General features: G+C 41.9%; 1 protein-coding gene across 1 annotated transcript in view; it reads left to right on the top strand.

The window, feature by feature from the left end:
* The window catches only part of myocd (myocardin), a 60,695-nt gene extending 39,403 nt beyond the window's left edge, over positions 1-21,292 (top strand). Inside the window, exons 3-11 of the mRNA XM_069708823.1 lie at positions 10,069-10,253; positions 12,077-12,181; positions 12,281-12,612; positions 13,309-13,465; positions 13,555-14,073; positions 14,389-14,886; positions 15,457-15,603; positions 16,929-16,986; positions 17,172-21,292. Coding sequence (XP_069564924.1) covers positions 10,069-10,253; positions 12,077-12,181; positions 12,281-12,612; positions 13,309-13,465; positions 13,555-14,073; positions 14,389-14,886; positions 15,457-15,603; positions 16,929-16,986; positions 17,172-17,788 — 2,618 coding nt within the window. The 3' untranslated portion in view covers positions 17,789-21,292. The remainder of the gene's footprint in view (positions 1-10,068; positions 10,254-12,076; positions 12,182-12,280; positions 12,613-13,308; positions 13,466-13,554; positions 14,074-14,388; positions 14,887-15,456; positions 15,604-16,928; positions 16,987-17,171) is intronic.
* Positions 21,293-22,519: the final 1,227 nt, after the last annotated feature.

The following is a 22,519-nucleotide window of genomic DNA, read 5'->3' as shown; positions in this document are numbered from 1 at the left end:
AATCTTCTCCGTCGCTTCAATTTATCACCTCTCGTGTCCTTCGGGTCAGGGCGGCGCTGTAATGTTTGCCGCTATATTGTTTGGCTTCGACTCCCAACACGTGGCCAGGAGAAATATATGATAAATATAGTCATGAGAAAGCAGTTTGTTTAGTATGAGACATTACACAGCAGACAGCCACTTAGAAACCGGGATCTTATCTAGTGCTGTAATTTTAAGGCAGAGCTGTGTCATCTTGGCAAACACGGGAGCACGGAGCGATGCCAGCGTGTTGTTGTTTTTCTTCCCCCTTTTCTTTTCGGTTCCTCGCCTGCAGGAACAACAAGAGGACTGGGGGGGGGGGGGGACTTGGACTGCAGGCCAGGGATTTGTTGAATGATATCTCTGGCACCGTTTGCCATTTCACAGAGGCTCCAGCCTCCAGATAAACCGCTGGTAAGTGTGCGGGGGAACGGAATCCAGAGGCCCGGCGAGGCCCTATCAGTTTCTAGGAGTCTGTCACAGATAAGGCAGCAAGGAGAAACGCAATTGGCCAGCGGGGCTCCGAGCGTTCTTTTAAAAAAGAAATTTCAATTGGCTGTTTATCTCTTGATTGCAGGCGGTGGTGCAGATGTCAAAGAGGTTGGTGGGACTTGCGTCGCTTGTCGGTACTTTTCTTTACACCCACACACTCGATGTCTTATCACTCGTCAAAACGTCATCTGTCCTCCCAGCGTTTTTGTATTTTATGTCTGCCCCGCAAGAAAAATATACTTTTTGAAGGCGACACAGCATCTTCTCCTCTTCCTCCTCCTCCTCCTCCTCCTCCTCATGCTGCTGCTGTAGATGTGATCCTTCAGATGCTGGCTGGCTCAGCATGGCTGTGTTATTCCTGCTGGGGAGATGGACACGGCGCAGGGTCTGTGTATATATTACCCAGGGAACATCTGGTGTTTATTAGGCTATTGAAGAATCCGCCTAGCCTCTCAGCCCTGACTGGCGTGTGGCCGCCTGCATGGGAGCACACTGTCTGCCTGCTGGCCACAGGTCTGACTCGACATACAATCTAATATTTCCTCATAAAGATAATCGGGCCGTAGCTGCGGGTTTACGGTGCTTTGTTCCTGCCTGCACTCGTGCATTAAAATGTTCACTTCCTCAGCAGCAGCGCTTTAGTCCTTAATGGAAACAAACAGGGAATCCTTCCCGCCTAATGCACCCTGCGTCGTACCTCTCAGTGTCGTGTTTACATTTGACAGATACAGTCAGCAGGTAGAGCTTTAGAGTGTACTGTATGTTTAACAGTCTGTAAACCAGCCTCAGACTCACCAGATTATGTTACATGATGCCGACGCAGCGGCAGCCGAACACGCTTTCGGGCAGTTTGGTTTAAACACACTTAAAGCTGTGATGTCACACGAGGCCGACCGGTGACGGCTGTTTGAGACAGAGGCTGGCAGCCGACTTCTAAACACACGAGGATGCCAGCGTGACCACGACTGGCAGCTGATGCTTCACTTCTTCTCCCCCGAGGAAAAGGAGTTGATACATGCTGCCATACTGGATCATCTGTTTTACCCTTCTTCCTCCATCTGTGTGGCCTTCTTTCATTTCTACCCTCCTCAAATTGTCCTTTCTCTCTGTAACCACTCCTTTTCTTCCATTTCTCCTTTTTTTTTTCTATTTTGCTTTACTTCATCTGTCCTTTTCCCTTATACCTCCACTCTGATGTCAACCTTCAAGTCAACTTTCCTACTCTTTCTTCCACTCCTTTCTCTGTCTGAATATTTTTTTTATTTAATCGTTGATTTATTGTTTTCTCATATTTCCCTCATTTCTTTCTTACTATTTTCTTTTCTTCCTCTTTTTTACATTACTTCTTTTTCTTCCTTTTTTATTTTTCTTTCTTTGTTGCTTATGTACTTACTTTGTTATCTTTCTTTCTTTTAACTCCCCACCTTTTTTACATTCATTTTTTTAATATATTTCTTTCATATGTACATGTACGTTCTTTTCCACTTCTTTCTTTCTTTCTTTCTTTCTTTCTTTCTTTCTTTCTTTCTTTCTTTCTTTCTTTCTTTCTTTCTTTCTTTCTTTCTTTCTTTCTTTCTTTCTTTCTTTCTTTCTTTCTTTCTTTCTTTCTTTCTTATCTAATTACTTGTATCTGTATTTCTTGTGTGATTTGTTTCATTCCCTTTTTCTTTCTTTTCCAAACAAAACAGACAGTCCTCCTTAATCTTTTTAGTCATCCCATTTATTAACCCATGATTTATTTTGTATTTCTTTCTTTCTTCCTTAATTTAGTCAAACTGCTCCTCTCTCCACTCTAATTTTGCTCCTTCCTTCTCTCTATTTTCTTCCATCCGTTCCTCATCATTCCATAACTTCTGCCATTTTGTCTTTTTCTTCCTCTTAGCCTCATAGAAAATGATGATATCACATTTGAATGAAACATTAAGTAAAATGTTTGCTTTATCCAGTTAACAAGTGTCTAATTTTGCACATTATTCTTATTTTCAAAGAAAACCTTATTTGAGAGTTTCTCATTAAAGAGTAGAAGTCTCACATTTCAGATCCGTTTTTCATCACAGTAATACTCGACCTAACTTGTCCAGCACTAAGCTCAGTATCATTCCTTTTTGGCTCAGAATCTCATGTCATCCCTCCAAAATATCCATCTAAAATTATATTTGACCAAATAAGTGCTGTTGCTCTTTCATACACTCAGATAATCAAACTGATTTGGTGTGCTCTCCTCACTGCCGGGCGTTCAGTCCTCTGAGTGCTGCGGACAGATTGTGGGCCAAGCCAGGTTAGCTCCGACTCTGATTATTTATCCTGGGTTTAACAGAGAGAGATTGTGGAAGGTCGGAAATCTCACCCGCAGCAGCCCTTTAATTACAGCTCTCCATTTATTGTTCTTGTACTCAAAGTCTCTGGCTGTCCTGGCACGGAGCAGCTGAGCAGATATTAGACCTGATCCACGACAGAAATATTGATTATTGAAGGATGAAGGATGGAGTGTTTGTTGGGGAAGTGACAGCTGAGTGCAGCGCTGCAGAGATTAACAATATGATGAAAGAAGAGAGATAAGATGAAAGAACAACTAAAAGAAAATTAATTCTACAAAGAAATCTGGTATTTAGAACAGAAAATACCACAAAGAATAAAACATCAGACTGGAGTAAAACCAAAATCAATGAATTTCAGGCAGAATGAAAAGTGTGATGTTTAGTTGATAGATTAGAAAAGATAGCATACTTGTTAGTGAAGGAAAAGATTAAATGATATGCCAAATACAGCATATGTGAATTTGTATCATATTTATGAGTGTGAAATGTGTCCGGATATACACTGTATCACTGATGGCAGAAGTAGTTATTCTTTACTTCAGTGAAATACTGTGCTATACAGTAGAAATATACTGTTAGCATTGTAACTTTAATTAACATTAATTAATTAGTAACATTAAATAAAGTCTTACATGATCTTGTCTTCAGAAAAAAATAGAGCTATTACTGAAAAAGATTCAAATCGCTGTTCGAACAGAGGAGGAAAATCAAATATCCAATCTGTGAGCAGTCGTTCAAATTCATAATTCTTAGTGAGCAGTGTGAGAGCCGGAGGCCACGTAGCAGGGAGCATTACTAGAATGCACTGTTTGTCTTTTTGCTGCTGAAAAGCAACAACCTTGAAACATTAGCTTGTCTTTTAAGTGAGGCAGTGGAGGCGCTGTGAGTGAAGAGGAGGGTTACAGTTTCTCAGAACTAATTCACAACTCAAGTGCATTTATAATCTATCCGAGCAGACTCGCCGGAAGGTTGGTGTGAAAAGCCGTCGGAGTATCAGAGAGGAGGAGCATCACACAAAAGGAGAAAAATGGAGACATGGAAAGTGTCACATGTGAAAAGAGAGTTGAAAGTATGAAATGAAAAGTACAATGTCTGTGTCCCTGCTCGCCTCGACACCGCTGGCATAGCAACATGAAGTGTGTGTGTGTGATTGTTGAATCATCTGTTTTGGAAAGTTACAGACTATGGGTGACACACACACACCACCATGGATGTATTAAAGGAAACTGGACACAGGATAACGAGATGCGCCTCATTTATTCGAATGAAAGCTGCTCAGTGGAGAATAAGTTTTCCGAGCTTCCTCCATGAGGTACACGAGGTGCTCGGATGCTCCACTGGCTTCTGCAATTTTGGGCCCAAAAAGCATGAGTGTCCATGAGTGTAGGGACCACACGTCATCAAGATTTCCACTGGACGAACCAGCTGACTTCCTCGTTTCTCTACGCTCAACTGATTGGTCAAAAATATAAATCATCATTCGTCTCTCGTTATGTTATTGAATCAAATGGATGAAATTCTGATCATAAAACCAGTTATTTTGTTTAGTGATGTTCATTCAGCATCTCATGGACGTTCCTTTTCTAATGTGTGTGAAAAGTCAGTGTGCATCACATGATGAACACAGAAGTTGTTGTCATGCGGTTTGACCAGCCAGGACAAAATCACTGGCACACTGACACCCGATATCCGAACAGGTGTGGGGGGGTCATGCAGCTATCTGACCATTGAAGCATGCAGATCAGAGAACCCATAAATACGACATAACCGCACACAATCTAATCAAATTTCACCTGCTATAAAACAGGCAGGACAGAATAAAAGTAGAACCGGTTTGGTAAGCATGATCTAAGCAGGAGGAGCTGAGCAGTATCTCTGCACAAAGTTAATGTGACATGGTACTCTTATTAATGCAGTGTAACCGCAGCCCCAGGTATGTGAAGGTTAGGCTATGGGATTTCTTTTGTTTTAATTCATTTGAACAAATTATGTGTTCAGATTTATTTGAACTTTACATCTGAAGCATGTTCTGTATCCATGTTGTGTTTGTACATACAGTCTTATATCACTGGATCATTATCTCAGATGCATTATTGTGTAAGCAGCATTTAGTAGTTGTATCTGGCTGAAGGGAAGTTCATTTACGATATGGTAGTTTAATGTACTGAATATTAGTGCTTTATATTTTCTCCAATCTTCTTATAGATTTTACAAATATATGTATGAACAGCAAACAAAACTACCTCCAGAATGCTGGGATAGACAATACATGCATCTGTCTGTGGTTTGGAGGTAGTTGAACTGGGACAAACTGCCATTAAACACACAAACGACAAGATATAACAAAATAAAACTAAAAATGTGTGTCACTTTGTCAATGGCAATACAAACATCTCAAGTGGTTATATTTACAATTTCAAAATCTACAAAAAATAACTTAAACTGTGAGATCAATTTGTTGGAGTTAAGATAAATAGTAATCAGATTGAAGTACAAAATCAAAAGTATCTCAAACTTGCCCTCATAGTAACTCCAGTACCCCAGTAAGTGTACTAGGACTAGTACTAGTTACTCTTCACTCCTGCAGTATACGGAGATGTGGTTGAGCAGTGTTCCTCTGGTGTGTCCCCTGTTGTTGATGTTGTGGTCCTGCTCTGTGTTATCCAGACTCGGCCTCACACAGCTCTTCTCTGGAGGCTCAGATGAGGCTAAAGCGAGCCCGGCTCGCTGTGGACCTGAATGAGAAGCTGGCTCTCAGGCCGGGGCCCCTGGAGCTGGTCCAAAAGAATATCATTCCCCTTGACTCTGCCGTCCCAGTGACAGGTATTAGCAGCGCGCCGTGTCGTGGAACACACCTTTAACAACTGCTGCATCTCAACCCGTGTGACTCCATGTGTGAGTTTGGCAGTCAAGTTTAGCTTCAAAGGAGAGCCCTCCTGACTGCCGGTGTGTGCGTGTGTGTCTTAGAAGCTAAAATAACATCATGATATTTCAGGGTAACTATATTCTTGACGAAATGACAAAATACTGAAAAATATTTCTTTATTAATTTCAAAAACATACCATCACAACAAAATAGTAAATATTATAGTTTTAAAAGAACATAAATGTAGACGTTTACCCTCAAATATTCATTAAAAACTAACATATTACTGATGTTTGTTCCATCTGATCTTTTCTAACCGAACCACTGAAGTCGCTCTCAGCCACTATTTGTTGTTACTGTGTGTGATTGTGTTTCATTCTAGGACGTTGGACTTTTCATTTTGATCCGTATCAAACCAAGCGGTGGTCTTAGGCTGAATCAAACTGAGGTTCGGTTCGTTTGCTGTGTGAAAAGACTTTTGGTTTCAACTTTTGGACACAACTGGAAAAGAAGTAAAAATGAGCTGCGGTACCACAGAGGGAGGAGAGGAGACAAAGTACATGTAATGAAGCACATAGTGTACGATTGCACTGTCTCAGGGAAGTGCCACAATGTTCATTTGATTTGTTTTGATGATGAGAGGACTGGTTGAAGAGCCTCGTTAACTGTAAATGAGTTACAGCTGTGTTTGTCAGGCTGACTTTGTGTTCTATTGACTTCGCTGCAGACAAATCATGGACACTTTGCAACATTTGGGAAATATTACGGACATTGGTTGAATTTGCATCAGTTATTGTGATAGCAAGATAAAGATTTACTGGGGGGTCTGTTTTATTAATGACTCATTAACTTTTGTAAATGCAGACAGTGAAGGACCTGAGTATTAGCGTAATTATGTGAGGGACAAAGACATTTAACCAGAGTTTATACAACCTCCTGGTGTTCAAAATGTGTTCTATAAAACTGATCTATAAAGCATTTTAAATGACTCCTTATCAGTCCTTAATAAAGCATGAACTTTATCATGGGTTCCTTATAAAAATATAAAAAAAAACTAGAATGTGAATAAATAAATGAAGTTTTCATGAAAAGCAATTCACATGTTGATAATTGAACTGTTGACCTTTCTTTGACCTTTCCACCTGTGCGTCAAAGTTGCTGTTTCCTGTTGTTCTTCCTTCACGTGGTCCAAATTTCTTCGAAGGGAGAAGTGTTTATTTATATTTGTTGCACAGACAACATTATTTACATATTTAGTCATCACGCTTATTCCAGAAAACTTCTGAAGACCAGTCTGGATCTTCAAAACAAATGTTGGTGTGGTGCTGAAAAGGCGGGTTTTTCTTGAAAAAGAGGTGCTTTTGGCATCAGTGTTTACAAATGTATATTGTGGACTCAAGTGTTTGGGGAGCCCTCTTGAGACGTCCACCTCCTCCAGTGTTTGATTTAAAGAAATGTGCAGCATGTGCTTTGACAGAGCGCTGATTTAGCGCCGAGCTAAGCGTCAGGCCTGAGCCGTCCCACTGCGTCACTCTGAACTCGCTCTGTTTGTCTTCTGACCCCCCAACATGTTTCTCCCTCTCCCTATATCATTCTTGGCAGTGTGACCAGTGTCCTTTAGACACGGGTGTTTTAGCAGTTTTATGTTTGCCCCCTTGAGCCTCCAGTAAACATGTTGTGTAAAAGGAGGCGGCGGGCTGCAGTCAGCTGGTTTACACTACCTCTGCGAGAGGAGGGGAGCTGCGTTTATTGAGATGAACAGCAGCTGTATTTGGGTCCACCCTTTTCCTTTAGAAGTGCACAAAGTATGTTTTAGTTTGAGTGCATCCTTGTGTACTGTATGTGTGGGCATACCTGTGTGTGTGTGTGTGTGTGTGTGTGTGTGTGTGTGTGTGTGTGTGTGTGTGTGTGTGTGTGTGTGTGTGTGTGTGTGTGTGTGTGTGTGTGTGTGTGTGTGTGTGTGTGTGTGTGTGTGTTTGTTGCCCCCCCCCTCCTTCTTTTGTCTCGGCTTTAACTGGCTCCAGTCAGCAACCGCCAAAGCTACGTGACAGAAGCCGGCTGTTGCGTTCCCCCTCATCTGCAGCATTAACCTCTCACCTTAAAGCTCTCTATCTCCGTACACAACACTCCCAACGACTGGTTCAACCTCTGTTCGGCAATTTTAGGAAACTGTGTGACCCGCCATAACTCGTAGACCAGCCACTTGAAAAGCGGAAGTGTACGCAGTGCGCAGATTTCCTGTAATTCTGCCAACTCAATCTCCCGGTGACATCAGATTATTTTAAAGAGTCATGGAAACAGGATTGAGGAGGGAAAATGTACCAGGATGACACAGTGGGGTGTGGTGAACAGGTGGGAGGAAGTGGCATTTAGGACAATGCTGTGTACTAAGATGTGTGTGTGTGTGTGTGTGTGTGTGTGTGTGTGTGTGTGTGTGTGTGTGTGTGTGTGTGTGTGTGTGTGTGTGTGTGTGTGTGTGTGTGTGTGTGTGTGTGTGTGTGTGTGTGTGTGTGTGTGTGTGTTGCAAGGTCATTGAGTTGCACAAAATGGGCCTGGTACCGTGATTTAAACCAGGGTCTGTTCCTGGCTGTCACATGTTTGGATACAAAAAGAGAATCTTATACCCCTGCATACACACACACACACACACACACACACACACACACACACACACACACACACACACACACACACACACACACACACACACACACACACACACACACACACACACACACACACACACACACACACTAGCCTTTACCACCTCCCTCTCCTGACTCTGTCCCTTCAGCTTCATTAGATAGCTGCTCTTTGCTGCACCAATCAAATCTCTGTTCCCTATCAGGCCAGCCAATCAGGAGCTCGGTGGAGGTAAAGCTGTCGTGTCGGTCTCTCACCCGCGCAGCGTAACACCTCCGGCTGAGTGTGGTACTAGGTGTCTGTGACAGACGGGCAGTGTGTGAATACTCCCGGGTCACATACATTGTGTGCAACGTGCAGCAGTGTGCTTGAAACAAGTTTAGAATTTAGAGAGAAGGTTGTAGCTACCACTGAGAGCACTGACGTCATGACCTCCTTTTTTTTTTTTTTAAGAAATAAACAGCGTAGTATTCTTCCACCAGAATTTAATTCTTGGCAGTGCTGAGTAGGCTTTCAAATCTGGGTAATTTCCTCAAACAACTAAATACAGTTCTGAGACAGTCTTTTTAAAAAACGTTTTGGTTTTTGAGTTTCGAGAGTCGTCGATATTCAGAGGCTCTTTGGAGGAACTACTCAATTTAAATTTTAAAAAAAGCTCAGGATTAGATAAACTGTAGCCTTGAGGTGGCTATTATTTCAGTTTATAATGCTCTGTAGGTGTAATCAGTTAAATTAGCATAAACTAATTGTGTCTGGTGACTAATGGACCCCTGATGGCCCCTGGTGATGCCTCACCGGCTTATAAATCAAGACTCGAATTTGGTTCTTACTTTTGTATTTGTGGCCCAAAGCTCTTACTACCTGCAACCTACTATGTACAATAGTAAGGATGGTCAAACAACTGAAACAAGACCAAAATTCTAACTGGAACTATCATATTATAGCATGTTCTTCTATCAATATCACGTATATCAGTAATATCTAGTGCATTTAAATGGAGTATGGCCCATTCAAACCTGGTACCAACATGTGATCTCTATCTGGCTATGTGGATTTCCGTCCTCACACGTTCGTTTTCACCTGCTGAGATCTGATCACACCTCCAAGTGTGGCTTGACTGATCTGATCCAATCATATCGTGATCAACAGTTTCACCTTGCATTAACATGTGTTGTCCTTAGACCTGCATATATATCACATGTTAAAACCAGGTGTAAATGAAGTGTTAGTGAGTGGTAACCCACCGTGATGTCACTCATTGGTTTGTGACCTAGTTAGTAGCACGTTTGCCTTTTTGCCGTCGCCATCTTTGTTTTTTTGGGGGGGGGGTTTTGCCAAAAGTTACCATATTAGGACAAGAGGGTGGAGCTGGGGAAGAGCAAGGGCAGGGGCACGTTGCATGACCACCTGACACCCCCAGATATGTCAATTAAATGAGCCACCAAACATACCTCTTTTTGAGGCCTAAATTCTAGATAATGACATCATAAGAAAGTGTATAAATCAAAAAAAAAAAATATTGACTTTGTATTTTATGAGAGAAGTTGTTTCAGTTCGAGTTTTTTTTTTTGAGCAGCCATCAGAGGTATCACACTTTAAGGCACTTCCACAGTGGCTTTACTTTTCAGATCTAGAGACTATGTCGAATTTTGTATTGTCTATTGGTGTCGGTGATGCACGCCACCAGTCTAAAGCCCCCACCCATCTGTCTTTTTGTTCTTCTTACAGTAAACCATGGCAAGTTCCCTAAGCAGGAGGACTCCTATGCGTTTGAGGAGGACAGCAGCAGTGAGAGTCTGTCTCCAGAGCAGCACCACAGTGATGAGTCACAGGGCTCAGCGTGCCCTTCGTCTGAGGCTGTTGGCAGTACGGCCTCCTCATCTTCCTCACCGGCCCTCACCAGCCCACGACAGGTAAAGAACCCCCCCCCCCCACACACACACACACACACACACACACACACACACAAACCTTCTCTGCCTGCTTAGTTGCCTCCATCCATCTCACACTGACTTTGTTGCCACTGCTTTGCTTCTCCTGCCCCCCTGTGGTGTCAGAGGGAACTGCACCCCCCTACTCTGTTTTCCACTTATCTTTGGACTGAGTTGAACGAGGCAGGTGTCAAATTCTTTCACGCTGAGCCATCATACCGGCACAGTTGCTTTTATATCCCCACTGCTTACCTTTCACTCACAATGACCTCATTCCAACGGTCACCATCGGCAACGGCCACTTGATTGAAATTCATGCCAGAACACAGTTGTTTATGTCTTTTCAACTTGATCCTCTTAAATGTCCCAACTGACAAAGATCGTCAGCGTCTGTGTATTCTCTGTCTGAAAGGTCATTTTAGAGCTTTTTGGAGTACATTCGCAGGGGAAACAGCAATACAATGTGCAAATTCTGAGGACAACTACTCCATCAGGATTAATAACTGAATCTCACTGTCTGTTAGTTCAAACCTATAATCATGAAGGAGAAATTAGCATTGATGTGTATATTAGGAAAGCATATACAGTCAGATCAAAAGGCATAAAATCTAAAGCAACAATAGCATAAACATTGCCAGAGTCAATAAAATATTCAAGTAAATAAAATAATTCACTTTTATTATATGCTGTCATGTACTTATTTAGTATCGTTTGGCAGCAGGTGTCTGTCGGTGGGAGAGACAGTATAAAACTGCTCCAAGGACAAACATGTTGGAGTAAAGATCAGCTTCTGAACAGACCAGTTTACCAAACCAAACATGAAGGAAGCTTTTCTTAATGTGGAACAGTTGTGTCTTTCTTGTATTCTTGTGCGACTTTAAATGCATTCACCAACAATTAATAGTTTATTGCTCTTGAATTTGATCCATAACAGATTTCTGTCTGTGAATAATGAAGTATGCCATCAAATTGGGTTTTCATTTTTAATATCCCAAAGAATCCTGATTTTGGAGAGCCTCTGAATATATATTTTTTTCGTGTTCTTGTTTATACTTTGTTTGTTTATTTATACTGTTCCCCTTGAAATGTCTTGTCCAACATCAAACTATGGGCCAATGGGCCAAGTGGAAGATCTTTGGTAAGGAGTGAGACACATTAAAGTGTGTGTAGCTTACGCAGAACAGCTTGATTATCATTTTGGTGCCCATGTAAACAGGTTGGGATGGATGGATGGATGGATGGATGGATGGATGGATGGATGGATGGATGGATGGATGGATAATAAATTCCGCAAGGGAAATTTATTTCGCTACAGCAGCATATACAGGTACAGGGTAAAGCAATAAAAATGATAGAATAAAAATAGCGGGAGTAAAAAAAAAAATTAATATAAAAAATGTAAACACATTATATACCAATAAAAATATTAAACTAAACTAAACAACAGTGCAATGAATTAAACAAACAAACGCAACGGCGTTATTGATGTCGGATGGATTTGGCCAGAAATCACAGGATCACACAGAAACCCAATATAGGCTCTCATTATATCATGGCAGTAATTTAACAGGGTCAGTGTAAATAGCCTTATAACAATGAGTCAGTAAACACTGAAATTATTGAAAACCTTGCTGCAGCTCCTAAATTTGATGATACAATAATGCTACACACATTGCAGCCATGGCGGTAACAGGTGGCCTTCAACAGATGTAGCCTGGTCCCAGCAGAAGGACCTCCAGGGTGGAAAAGGTCTTTCTAAAGATTTACAAAAGCAGGTACATCATATTGTTTTTTTCTGTAAACAGGGTGGTACAACCAGAGACCCACCTGATCAATGCCAGGATGAAGGCCTGTCTGGTGCCAACAACAGCCAGGCTACTCCCCCAATACCAGTTCCTGCTATTGTCAAGGTCAGCCAACCCTCAAACTTACTAAACATCTTTCTTCTTACTTTTACACCTTTGAAATGTTTCCAACTACCTGGTTAAAACCCTCCTCACCCTCAACAGTCCAAGACGTCAGACAAGAACCGGCACAAGAAGCCCAAAGATATGAAGCCCAAAGTGAAGAAGCTCAAGTACCACCAGTACATTCCTCCGGACCAGAAGGCGGAGAAGTCCCCTCCGCCCATGGACTCGGCCTACGCCCGGCTACTCCAGCAGCAGCAGCTCTTCCTGCAGCTGCAGATCCTCAGCCAGCAGAAGCACGCTCACGCACATTCACAAACGCAGCAGTCACAACAGCAGCTCGCACACACGCCACAAATGCAGGCCCAGGCTCAGGCTCAGCAGAGACAGCCCACTTTCAGCTACCAGCCTCACCCTTCGGCCCACACCCAGAAGTAAGTCCCACTCACAGACAAATGATGCAATGTTTGCTCGGGTCCTGAGTCGACTCCATTGAAAGCTAGTAGTTCTCGCTCCTATAAAGGCTAGGAAGTGATGTGAAGTAATGTGATGTAAGCAATGAAAAAGTTTTACCCTCTGAGTAAATCAATAGTTGTTATTTACAACAATGCATAATGATACATGGCCTCGAACGTTTGGGAAACTCTGATCATGATTTTGTTCCAAAACTCTACAGGCCTTTTGAGAAGGGGGATAAAACTTTTCATAACTTGTCTATTCCGATGGTATTTTCTAAAACCTAGCAACCCAAAAGTTGTTGTTATTTGTTGTTTATCTGTACAGTACGAGTAAGACATTTAGTAAACACTTGTAAATCTGTAGGTTTGGTCTTAAAACCCTTTGTAAAAGATGCTTCATTAAAAAGCGTTTGAGTTGTTGATCCTTTGCAAGCCACCAAGACAACTCAAATCCGCCAAAGCAAGGACTATTCAAGGCTTCTAAAGGTGTCCCCTAGTATCAGGAGCCAAGGTGTTAGTGGACCATTAAGTCCAGTAGGTTGTGAGGTTGATCCGCCATGTATCAGACATTATGTTCTTTTGTGAGTATTCAGAAGAGGTTGGCTAAGTTGGCCATATTTTTACTTCATTTGAGCGCTAAGTGACTAATCCACTTCAATTGTCCCATTCCAGAGGAGCCAGTGAGCAGCTATCAGCTTGCAGTTCCAGTGGTCCGCCCAGCACAGCCAACAGTAACTCGTCCTCTCCAGTCAAGAATACTTTTCCCAACCAGAGCAACATCTCACCGGTCAAACCTGGGCCCCTTCCAGCTAATCTAGACGACCTAAAAGTATGTGTTGATTGAAATGGAATTCAGATAAAGAATCTCTACAGCCTAACAAATGCATCTGATAACGTCTGTATTTTTTGCTTTGTAAGGTTTCAGAGCTCAGGCAGCACCTGCGTATTCGCGGCATGCCCGTCTCAGGTACCAAGACTGCCCTCATTGAGCGACTCCGGCCCTTCAGGGACTCCAACACTAGCTCCTCGCCTTCGGGCTCTTCCGACATTACCACTGTGACCTTCCCCGTCACACCTACGGGGTCCCTGTCCTCCTACCAGTCCCCGTCCTCGTCCAGCGCACTGTCCCAGGGAGGATACTACCCTTACCCAAGCACCTCCTCCACCCCGCCCATCTCGCCAGCCTCCTCGGAGCTGTCCCTCAGCGGCTCGCTCCCCGACAGCTTCAGTGACGTGCCCATGTCCTCGCCAACACAGTTCACCCTGCAGCCGTCCCCGGCCCAGCTCGGCATGGAGGACAGCCTGGGCGGGGGAGGTCAGCGGGTGGGAGAGGTTAGGGGTATGGATGGCCTGGAAGCGGAGAAAGATAAGATGCTGGTGGAAAAGCAGAAGGTGATCGAGGAGCTGACGTGGAAGCTGCACCAGGAGCAGAGACAGGTGGGGGAATATCTGGTGAGATTTTGTGCTTTGACATCAACTGTGTCAGTAAAATGTTAATAACCTTATTGTCCAAAATTCATGTGATGAAACGTCAGTAAACCATTTTTTTCTGTGCTTCTATAGCTGCTTTCTTATACAGTACATATTTTGTACTTTAAGGCAATTTCTGATACACTTTCATTTGTAAACTCTGAGACCATAATCAAATTTCAAATTGAATGTCCGATTACCCTTTGCTTCATCAGCCATATCTCCAAATGCATGAGGGAAAAATATATTTGATTGATTTACATTTGTGACTGTGCTTGTTAGGTTGAGGAGCTGAAGTTGCAGCTTCACAAGAGGAAACGCTGCTATGGAGCTACACAGGACACCGTCCCTCCTCCGTCTCACCCCTCTATGCACCACCAGCATCAGCCTCCAGCCATGATGGGCCAACACTTTTTTGGGGTGACAATCAAGCAGGAGCCCATGTCGTTGTCCTCCAGCTGCCCTTTGTCCTCTCCCAAACAGCTCAAGAGTCCTCCTGGCAGCTGTATGGAGGATATGGGACACTGCAATACCCCCATTGCCAATATGGGGGGCCCTGGTGGACCGCAATGCATGGACACAGGCCCCTCCTCTGGCAGCCCCTCCGCCATGTCTGCCTTCCTCAGCCCACAGTGCTCACCGCAAGACTCTCCCATTGGAAAACCCACCAGCCCCCAGCCATCGTCTCCTAACAACCCCTACCTGCTGTCTCCTCCACTGGGACGAGATGGTTGCGGTCACCCCAACACCCAGGGCGCCAACAGAGGACGCAACATGCAGGTATGATGCCTTCATGTCTACAAGCAACATTTTAACTGTCTGTTGGGACATACAGTAAATCATCCAGTTAGACTAAAATGATCAGTGACATATACGAAAGTGAAAAAGTGATTGAGTTATGAATATTTGTAATTCTTTATTTCGATTTAAATAATGGAAACTACAGAGTTTCTACCAAATCGACAAAATTCCTCCAATTAGCTGTCAAGACTTTCTTCGTTTTTCAAAAAAATGAGAACTTCATCGAAGCACGACATGAAAACTCAGGTAATCACCAACGTCGGTAGAATCCATAGTCTTTGGGCTTTGAATGTGTGCACCAAATTTCAAAGCAATCAATTAAATATGTCAATCTCGACGCAAATGTTGGAATAACCAGCCTGCTGGCTCAGCTAAAGACATGGCTGACCTTATTATTAGCTTGATGATATACCTTCTTCTTTGTATCTCTTAAAATATATATAACATGAATAAATATGTGTATTATTAATGTTTCTTTCACATATCTCTCGTGTTTTTTTGTTGTTGTTTTCTAACACGTGGCAACATTTTCCTTTTGTCTAACTCCAGATGCAGCAGAAGAGCAGCGGCCAGCCAGCGAACTGTTCTTACCTTTCCGACCAAAGAAGCCTTCAGGGAGTCTTTCCCAGCCCGGCCGACTGTGGCCTGAACCACAGCGGCTCCATCAAGGCTGAGAGCCACAGCATGCAACCAAAGGTAGACAATTCTGTCAACACTAGGGGCATTTGCAAGGGTTGTCACGTTTAGCGTCGTGGACTTCACCTGAATCACCTCACGTTCACGTAACTGTTCTCCTCTTCTCTGTTCATTTGTGATCTGTCTCTGACTCTATGTGATCGTCTTCGTTGAGGTTCATCGCCACTCTTGTCCATATCTGTTTTCATCACACATTCCTTCACATGTCGGTGACTTTTCCTTCATGAGAACACAACGCCAAACCATTTTATATCGTCATATATTTAATGTGATGAGATATTCAAACACGAGGGCCCGAACTGTAGTTTTTTTTTTTAAATTTTTTTATCTGCAACATTCTCACATTGGGTAAACTCCCCTATAATATGCTAATGTCACTTTTCACTTATTTCTCATATAGATGTCAGTATTGCCGTCTCCTCGGCATGTTGGCCAAAAGTGCCAGGTCTCTCCCCCTGCCTTCAGTAGCTCATATTCAGATGCATCAGACTTAAGACAGCCCCCATGCTATGAGGATGCAGTCAAGCAGGTAAACTCAAACCCGTGCTAAAATTTAGCAGAGATGGATGGCCAGAGATTTTATTTTACCTTTTGGCGTTGCTCTAATTCCACTTTTCCTCCTGTCTTCTCTTTTTTTTTTTTTTTTTTTTTTTATCTCTTGAAGTCCATCACCTGTGTTGCACTTCTTCTTCTTCTTCTTCTTTTCATCCATCGCTTCGTTCACTGCACTAACTTTTCACCCTTTACCAAGTCTGAGGTAGACTGGGTGTTTAAGTCGTACAAACATCTCTTTGGAGGCAGACGTAACCGGAGCATTGACAATAGTTTCCAACTGTTTCATGTACTATTCACTTTAGGTCCAGAAAGAATATAGTTCCATTCATTTATCACACCTCTAGAGTGACGAGCTAACTTTAACCTGACGCAATGGAATCTTTCTAAGATCAGCACCTTTTAATTTTGCATAAGCGAAGAGAACAACTAGCGCTGGTTCCTGATAGCATGTGGCAGAACGAAAGACGCTGGTGTCTAGTTCCCATATTTATGAAAACTGTTTGCAGCTGTGGGCGATAGGATCCATTTAAAGTCTCTTTTGCCCTTCCTGCCCTTAAGCTAGAAAAGAAAATGAAGACAAATTCATAACAACCTAAACTAGTCTGTCTCCAAGAAAAGTTTGTATTACCATAACTTCATTCTGCCTTAGTAGACTGCTTCAAAGCTTATATATTTCCAATGCAAAATCCCGAAATATAATTGGACGGAATTTTTAAATGTTAAAACATTCTTCAATTACTAAAGACAATCACTCTTCATTACCATTTCAGCAACTGACACGGAGTCAGCAGATGGATGAACTTTTGGATGTGCTCATTGAGAGCGGAGGTAAGGTGAAATTCCATAAATATTAGTATCCAGGAAGTGTAGCTGGCACTGCACATGCCAGCTATTGTAAAATGTGTATTTAAATCTGAAATAAAGAGTGCACAGTCAATCAGTCTTACCTGACAGGTTGGTATCAGATCCCACTACCTGCTGTGACCCTCCCTCCTCTCCTCTTTCTCTTCAAGAGATGCCAGCTAACGCCAGAGAAGAGAGGGAGAGGTCCTCTGTAACCAAAGTTGTGCCTCACATTACTGTGTCCTCAGGGTGTCCCGGCCTCCTCATCCCGAGGTTCCACCGACACTACGAACACCTGTCCCACACCCAGCTCCCATACGACCACACAACCAATCAGATCCCCGAAAGCCACCTGGAGACCCTGTTGGGCAGTCCCATTGGCCGGGGAGGGGAGGTGGCCCTTCTGAAAATGGCTACTGAGGACGGAGGCCAGGAAGATGAAGGGAACAGAGACGGAGAAGGGTACGGCAGCCCCCACAACCACCACCGCCACCATCACCATCCCCAACAGGACAAACTTCTGACCAACAGAGATCTGATAGACACTCCTCTGTCGCCCATCAGCAGCAAAGTGTCCGCCGTCCCCGAGGTGCAGGGGATGGTCAGCATGACCTTCAGCGAGACGCCGTGGGAGACGATGGAGTGGCTGGACCTGACGCCACCTAGTTCCGCCACTGCTTTTAGCGTCACTTTGCCCAGTGCGCCCAGCATTTTTAACACAGAGTTCCTGGATGTAACAGACATTAACTTGAACTCTACCATGGACCTTCACCTGGATCACTGGTGAAAGCAATACTGCTGCCGAAGTGCAGGTTAGCAACTTGCTAGCCATCAAACAAAACACCAGCATGCAAGACAGACCGCTGATGTCAGCTATGACAACACCAAAGAACTATTGAATTCATCCTTAACCGCTTCAGTCCAAGTGCCAGAATTTGCTCCTTTCTATAAGGAATGTTACATTAAGTACAGCATTAGCTGACATCCAAAGATTGACGCCTAAGTTGAACTACAGATTTATATCTTGAGGTTCTTTAGTTGTCGTTATACCCAGAAACCAAAGTCCAGGTGCTTTTTTACATGATCTTTGTCTGTTTTGGACAAAGATGTGCACAACTACCTAGTAAGTATGACAGTGGACACGTGAAGGATTTTCTATATAACTGAAAGACATGATTACAGAGCTTTATGCTGACACTTTGCGCAGTATCAGTATTACACCACCTAGACTTGAAAACACAATTTGACTATCTTTATATACTTTATGAGTCTTTGTATTACTGGAAAAAAAAAACCTGAAAGGAATTACAAGGTGAATTGGATTGCTTAGTAACGGCCATATTGTAAATAGCACAACAATGTGTACTGACAGAAGCTCGCTAATGTCTGCTTATTTTGTCAGTGGTGTGGGAGAGGACACAAACCACAAATCTAGTGCATTATGTAATCATGTCATGATTTAATGTAAATATGATACATAAAACTCACTGTGCACCTCTAGCTTAATACACACTTGTCACAGTTTGCTTGAGCTTAGAATATGTGTGTAGAACTGGTTGTCATACCTTTGAAGGACCTTGTTTTTTTATACAAGTTTATTTTCACTATTTGCCATATTTATCCACAGGATGACATTATGAGGAGAAATTATTGTCTTTTAAAAAACTTTGGTCTTATCAGTTTTATTTGGCAGACAAACTGTTCTTTATTTGCTACTACCCCCAAATTTTGATATCAATGTCCCTTTTACAATTTTGTGTTAAATGACTATTCCCTCAAAGCTATTGTTATTAATCTAGAACGCTCCAACACGAGTCCGTTTTTCTTTAGTTGTGAAATCAGACAAATTCCGAAGAAAAATAGAATATCATCTCTAGTTTCTTGTTTGTTTTTTGTCAAAAAAAAATTCACAATTGCTGTTTCCAACCCAATCACAACTATTTATTTTGTGCTATTGTATTTATATTTGATTTTGTATTTATACTGACATTCCTTTCTAGTAGATTGGGGCTCTTTTTGATTTACCAAAAAACTACAAAAACTACCATTATCGACCACTGACATTTCTTAGTAAATCAGTTTTCTCAAAAATGTGATGCAAAGTGAAGGAACCACTTTGAAAAACCATGTTTTCTTAAAATCACTTTTCCTTTAAGAATCATGTGAATTGGAAATTTCCATTGTTAGCACTTGTGAATAGGAAAATGTAATATATTCAGATCTTTAATGTGAATATTGCATATCAACACAGAATAAACTTCCAACAGAGCCAGCCTGAATGCACCGTAGTTAGCCAAAGAATTTCAGACCCAGATACCTTTTTAAAGGTTTCAGTTTTGGTCAGAATTTGTATTTTTGATACATGTAAAAACTTGAGGTAATATTCTGATTTATAATAGGCACAGTTACTTTCTTGCCAAGAGTTAAATTCAAGATTGATACAACTCTATTATCTGTCCGCTAAGTAGGGTATAATGCTATAGCGAGTAGCCCATCGCTTAACTTGCATGGATACTGGGAATAGGAGAAAGTTACAAAATCTGCCTACCTGCTCCACTAATTTACTTAGTTAACCCTGTTCTTCAGAGACAAGGCAACAATGAACTCCATCTATATTTTACTGGTCTCTACAACATGTTCAGGTTGTATACCGAAACACATCCATCAGCAGCACCGCAAAAGCTTGCTTCGAGTTCCGTCATTTGAGTTTTGTTAGCTTTTGTCTGTGAAAAATACAACATTTTAGTCTGGTTTTCATTTTAGGAAATCCATTTTATGTTTCTTTTTTTTCTTTTTATGTCTTTTTGAGGCTACAGCAGTCGCCATCTTTGTGTTCGGGCCCAACTGGCTCACCTAGCAGCTAATTGTTCCGCCACTGAAGATCAGCAACACATTCAGAACAGCAGCACGAAAGATATCTGGCTTAAAGTTTCAGTTCATCGCATCACCTGATAATGTTACATTGGAAATGTTACCTTTTTTTTTTTTTTTTATAAATGATGGGCAAAGTTTGCATTTTCGGGTAGCATCATCATCATTGCTGACAGACGCATAACGTTACTGTAAGGCGTGTCTTACAAATGGTATTATAACAGGTCAAATGGCTAAGTTAAACTAGAGATATACAGAAGGTGGCAGAAGAAATGTTTTCAAATCAGGAGCTACATTCATCATTTGTCCATTCGTCCATCTTGAAAATGATCCTTTTTAGTTTTTCATTCGTTGATGAAAAATATAACACAGTTTGTCATAGTTTCTGTTTTTAAATGTATTGAGATTTTGGTTTCATAGTTGTTGTGAAAAAAAGTTCCTCTACAAATATCTTGTCATAGTTACTGCTGACAAAATGAAAACTTAGCATGCCTCGTCTTTGCTAGAGAGGTACTGGCAGAAGGATTTTGTTCCACGCAGCGAGGATAGCTGTTTTTCCCTCAGCAAACTATCTCGTGTCTACAGCTTCATATATCGGGCAGATATGAAAGTGGTGTTGATCTTCTCATCTAACGCTCCGAAATGAATCAGTTATTTCCCAAAATAATAAGTGCATTAGTCAATAACCTTTACTGCATTCACAATTGTGTCCTCTGTAAACATTGGTCTCACTTTGTGTTCTCTTTTGACCAAATATTGCTTTTTCCTGTTGCTTATGAAGTGTTGCACTTGTTTAATGGGTTCTATGGTTACATGTGGGCTCTCAAAGTCGTAATCTCTATTCATATTCTGTTCATTTAAATGAATGTCTGTAAAGTCACTACCACCAAATGTGGTAACACTGTGGTGATTGCTGATGACAGTCCTTACATTTGCAGTATCAGCTGAATGAGCTGGGTGTCTGTCAGGGACATTCCTGGGAAATATCCCAAGTGGTGCACTGAGCCACCTGCACTGGTGGCTGATTGGGCTGTACTGCAGAGTGACTGAGCAAACGTTAATGCAAACAGGGTTTCCAGACTATAATCACAGGAAAGAAAAGAGAAAATCTGAGCGATATTCTGGTAACAACAGGCTAGTATGAAGCAGCCAAATGAGAAGCAAGGAAGATCCAGCTGCACTCACCAGATGTGCCACCAAAACTGAATTCTTTAAGATTGTTACTTTTATGCCCATATTGATTATATGATAAAGCCGATACTTTTTTGATAAAACATCTTTAAAAAAAAAATCACATCTGACAGAAGCTTCCATGTTGCTTGGCCACTGACTTGCTTTACTCTTGTAAAAAAAAGAAAAAAAAACAACTGTATTTTGCCTGCCTCCCTGTATACTACAAAAAGAAGAGCAATAAACGTATCACAGCAAAATCATTTCTGCAGTTACTTTTTATTCATGTCTAATTCACAAGAAGCACACAATACAGGTTTTCAAATTTTTTCCATGGGAACTTTATTTGTAACCCTTGATAAAGATACAATATAATATTCATTGCCCTTAATATTATCTTATAATCTAATATAAACATTCTGGCAAATTGCAATTTATACAACATGTACCCTGGAAATTCATTTTCACCAGTGGTAAGTTAGTTTCCTGGAAACACATCCCATGAGAGATGAGCAGACCTGGAGACTGTTTGGTTCTGTCTGTGAGCTTCTTCAGCGGTTTGCACCTTTTTGCATTGCGGAAAGAAACGGAAAGAACGGAGCTGACAGAATTCTCCACAGGGAGAAGTGTGTCTACAATGCATCCGCACCAACTTGGTTGTAATTTCTTACCCTCCCAAACAGGCCACAAGTATTTAACAAGTCCGTTTTTAACAACCCCGAGCACCCCTCCCCCCCGAGCACCTCCTGCATACCCCAACGATGGCAGCCATTTTCCAAGATAGCTGACACCTGTAGAGGTCCATGTCATCAACATTAAATAAAAGGTGAAGGGAAAGTCCCTTCATTTTTACAAATGAAGTGCAGTTTAGACGTCCTGGGGAGTGTTCCTGATGATCAGTTATTCTTTTTGGTCAGCGTGTTTCCTCCACATGGAGGACCATTCTTTTCCTCATCAGTCCCTTGCAAGTCTTCCATTATTATGAAAGTACACTGATAAAATTGCCGGACTGGCTTTAAAGTTCGACAATTCCTTTCATGTAATGACACTTAATGTATTTAAGCCTGCAGTGGGAAAAATGCCGTAACTGTGATGGCAATCTGTGACGAAAATCGATTTTCCACATCAAGTAAAAACCGTAGGAATAACAGCAATACTCCAGAAACACGTCATTCAACTGATCTTATATCATGTGACAGTCAAGACTGTTGGGTTTTAGTTACTGTGTGGCTAATTATCATACAGACTGTATCATATTTGCTCCTGTATGTTGCTAAGGGTAGTGACAATCAATATTTTTTCTTATTGTCAACAAATCCCATGAAAAGACCATGTTAAAGTAGGTTTATTTTTGGCTCAACCTCATACACCGTCCTGGCCGATGCACGGACAGGATGGACGAGACATGGACTGACTGCGTAACATCGTTGGTTTTGGTCTTTTTACAGAATTTGTCAAAAAAAACAAAAACCCAGCC

Source organism: Brachyistius frenatus, unplaced genomic scaffold, assembly GCF_029030835.1.
Source record: "Brachyistius frenatus isolate BFR_SWC_R1_liver_20210118 unplaced genomic scaffold, ASM2903083v1 Contig_78, whole genome shotgun sequence".
Lineage (NCBI taxonomy): Eukaryota > Metazoa > Chordata > Actinopteri > Embiotocidae > Brachyistius > Brachyistius frenatus.
The sequence above is the reverse complement of the archived record's forward strand: the minus strand, read 5'-3'. Positions and strand labels throughout refer to the sequence as shown.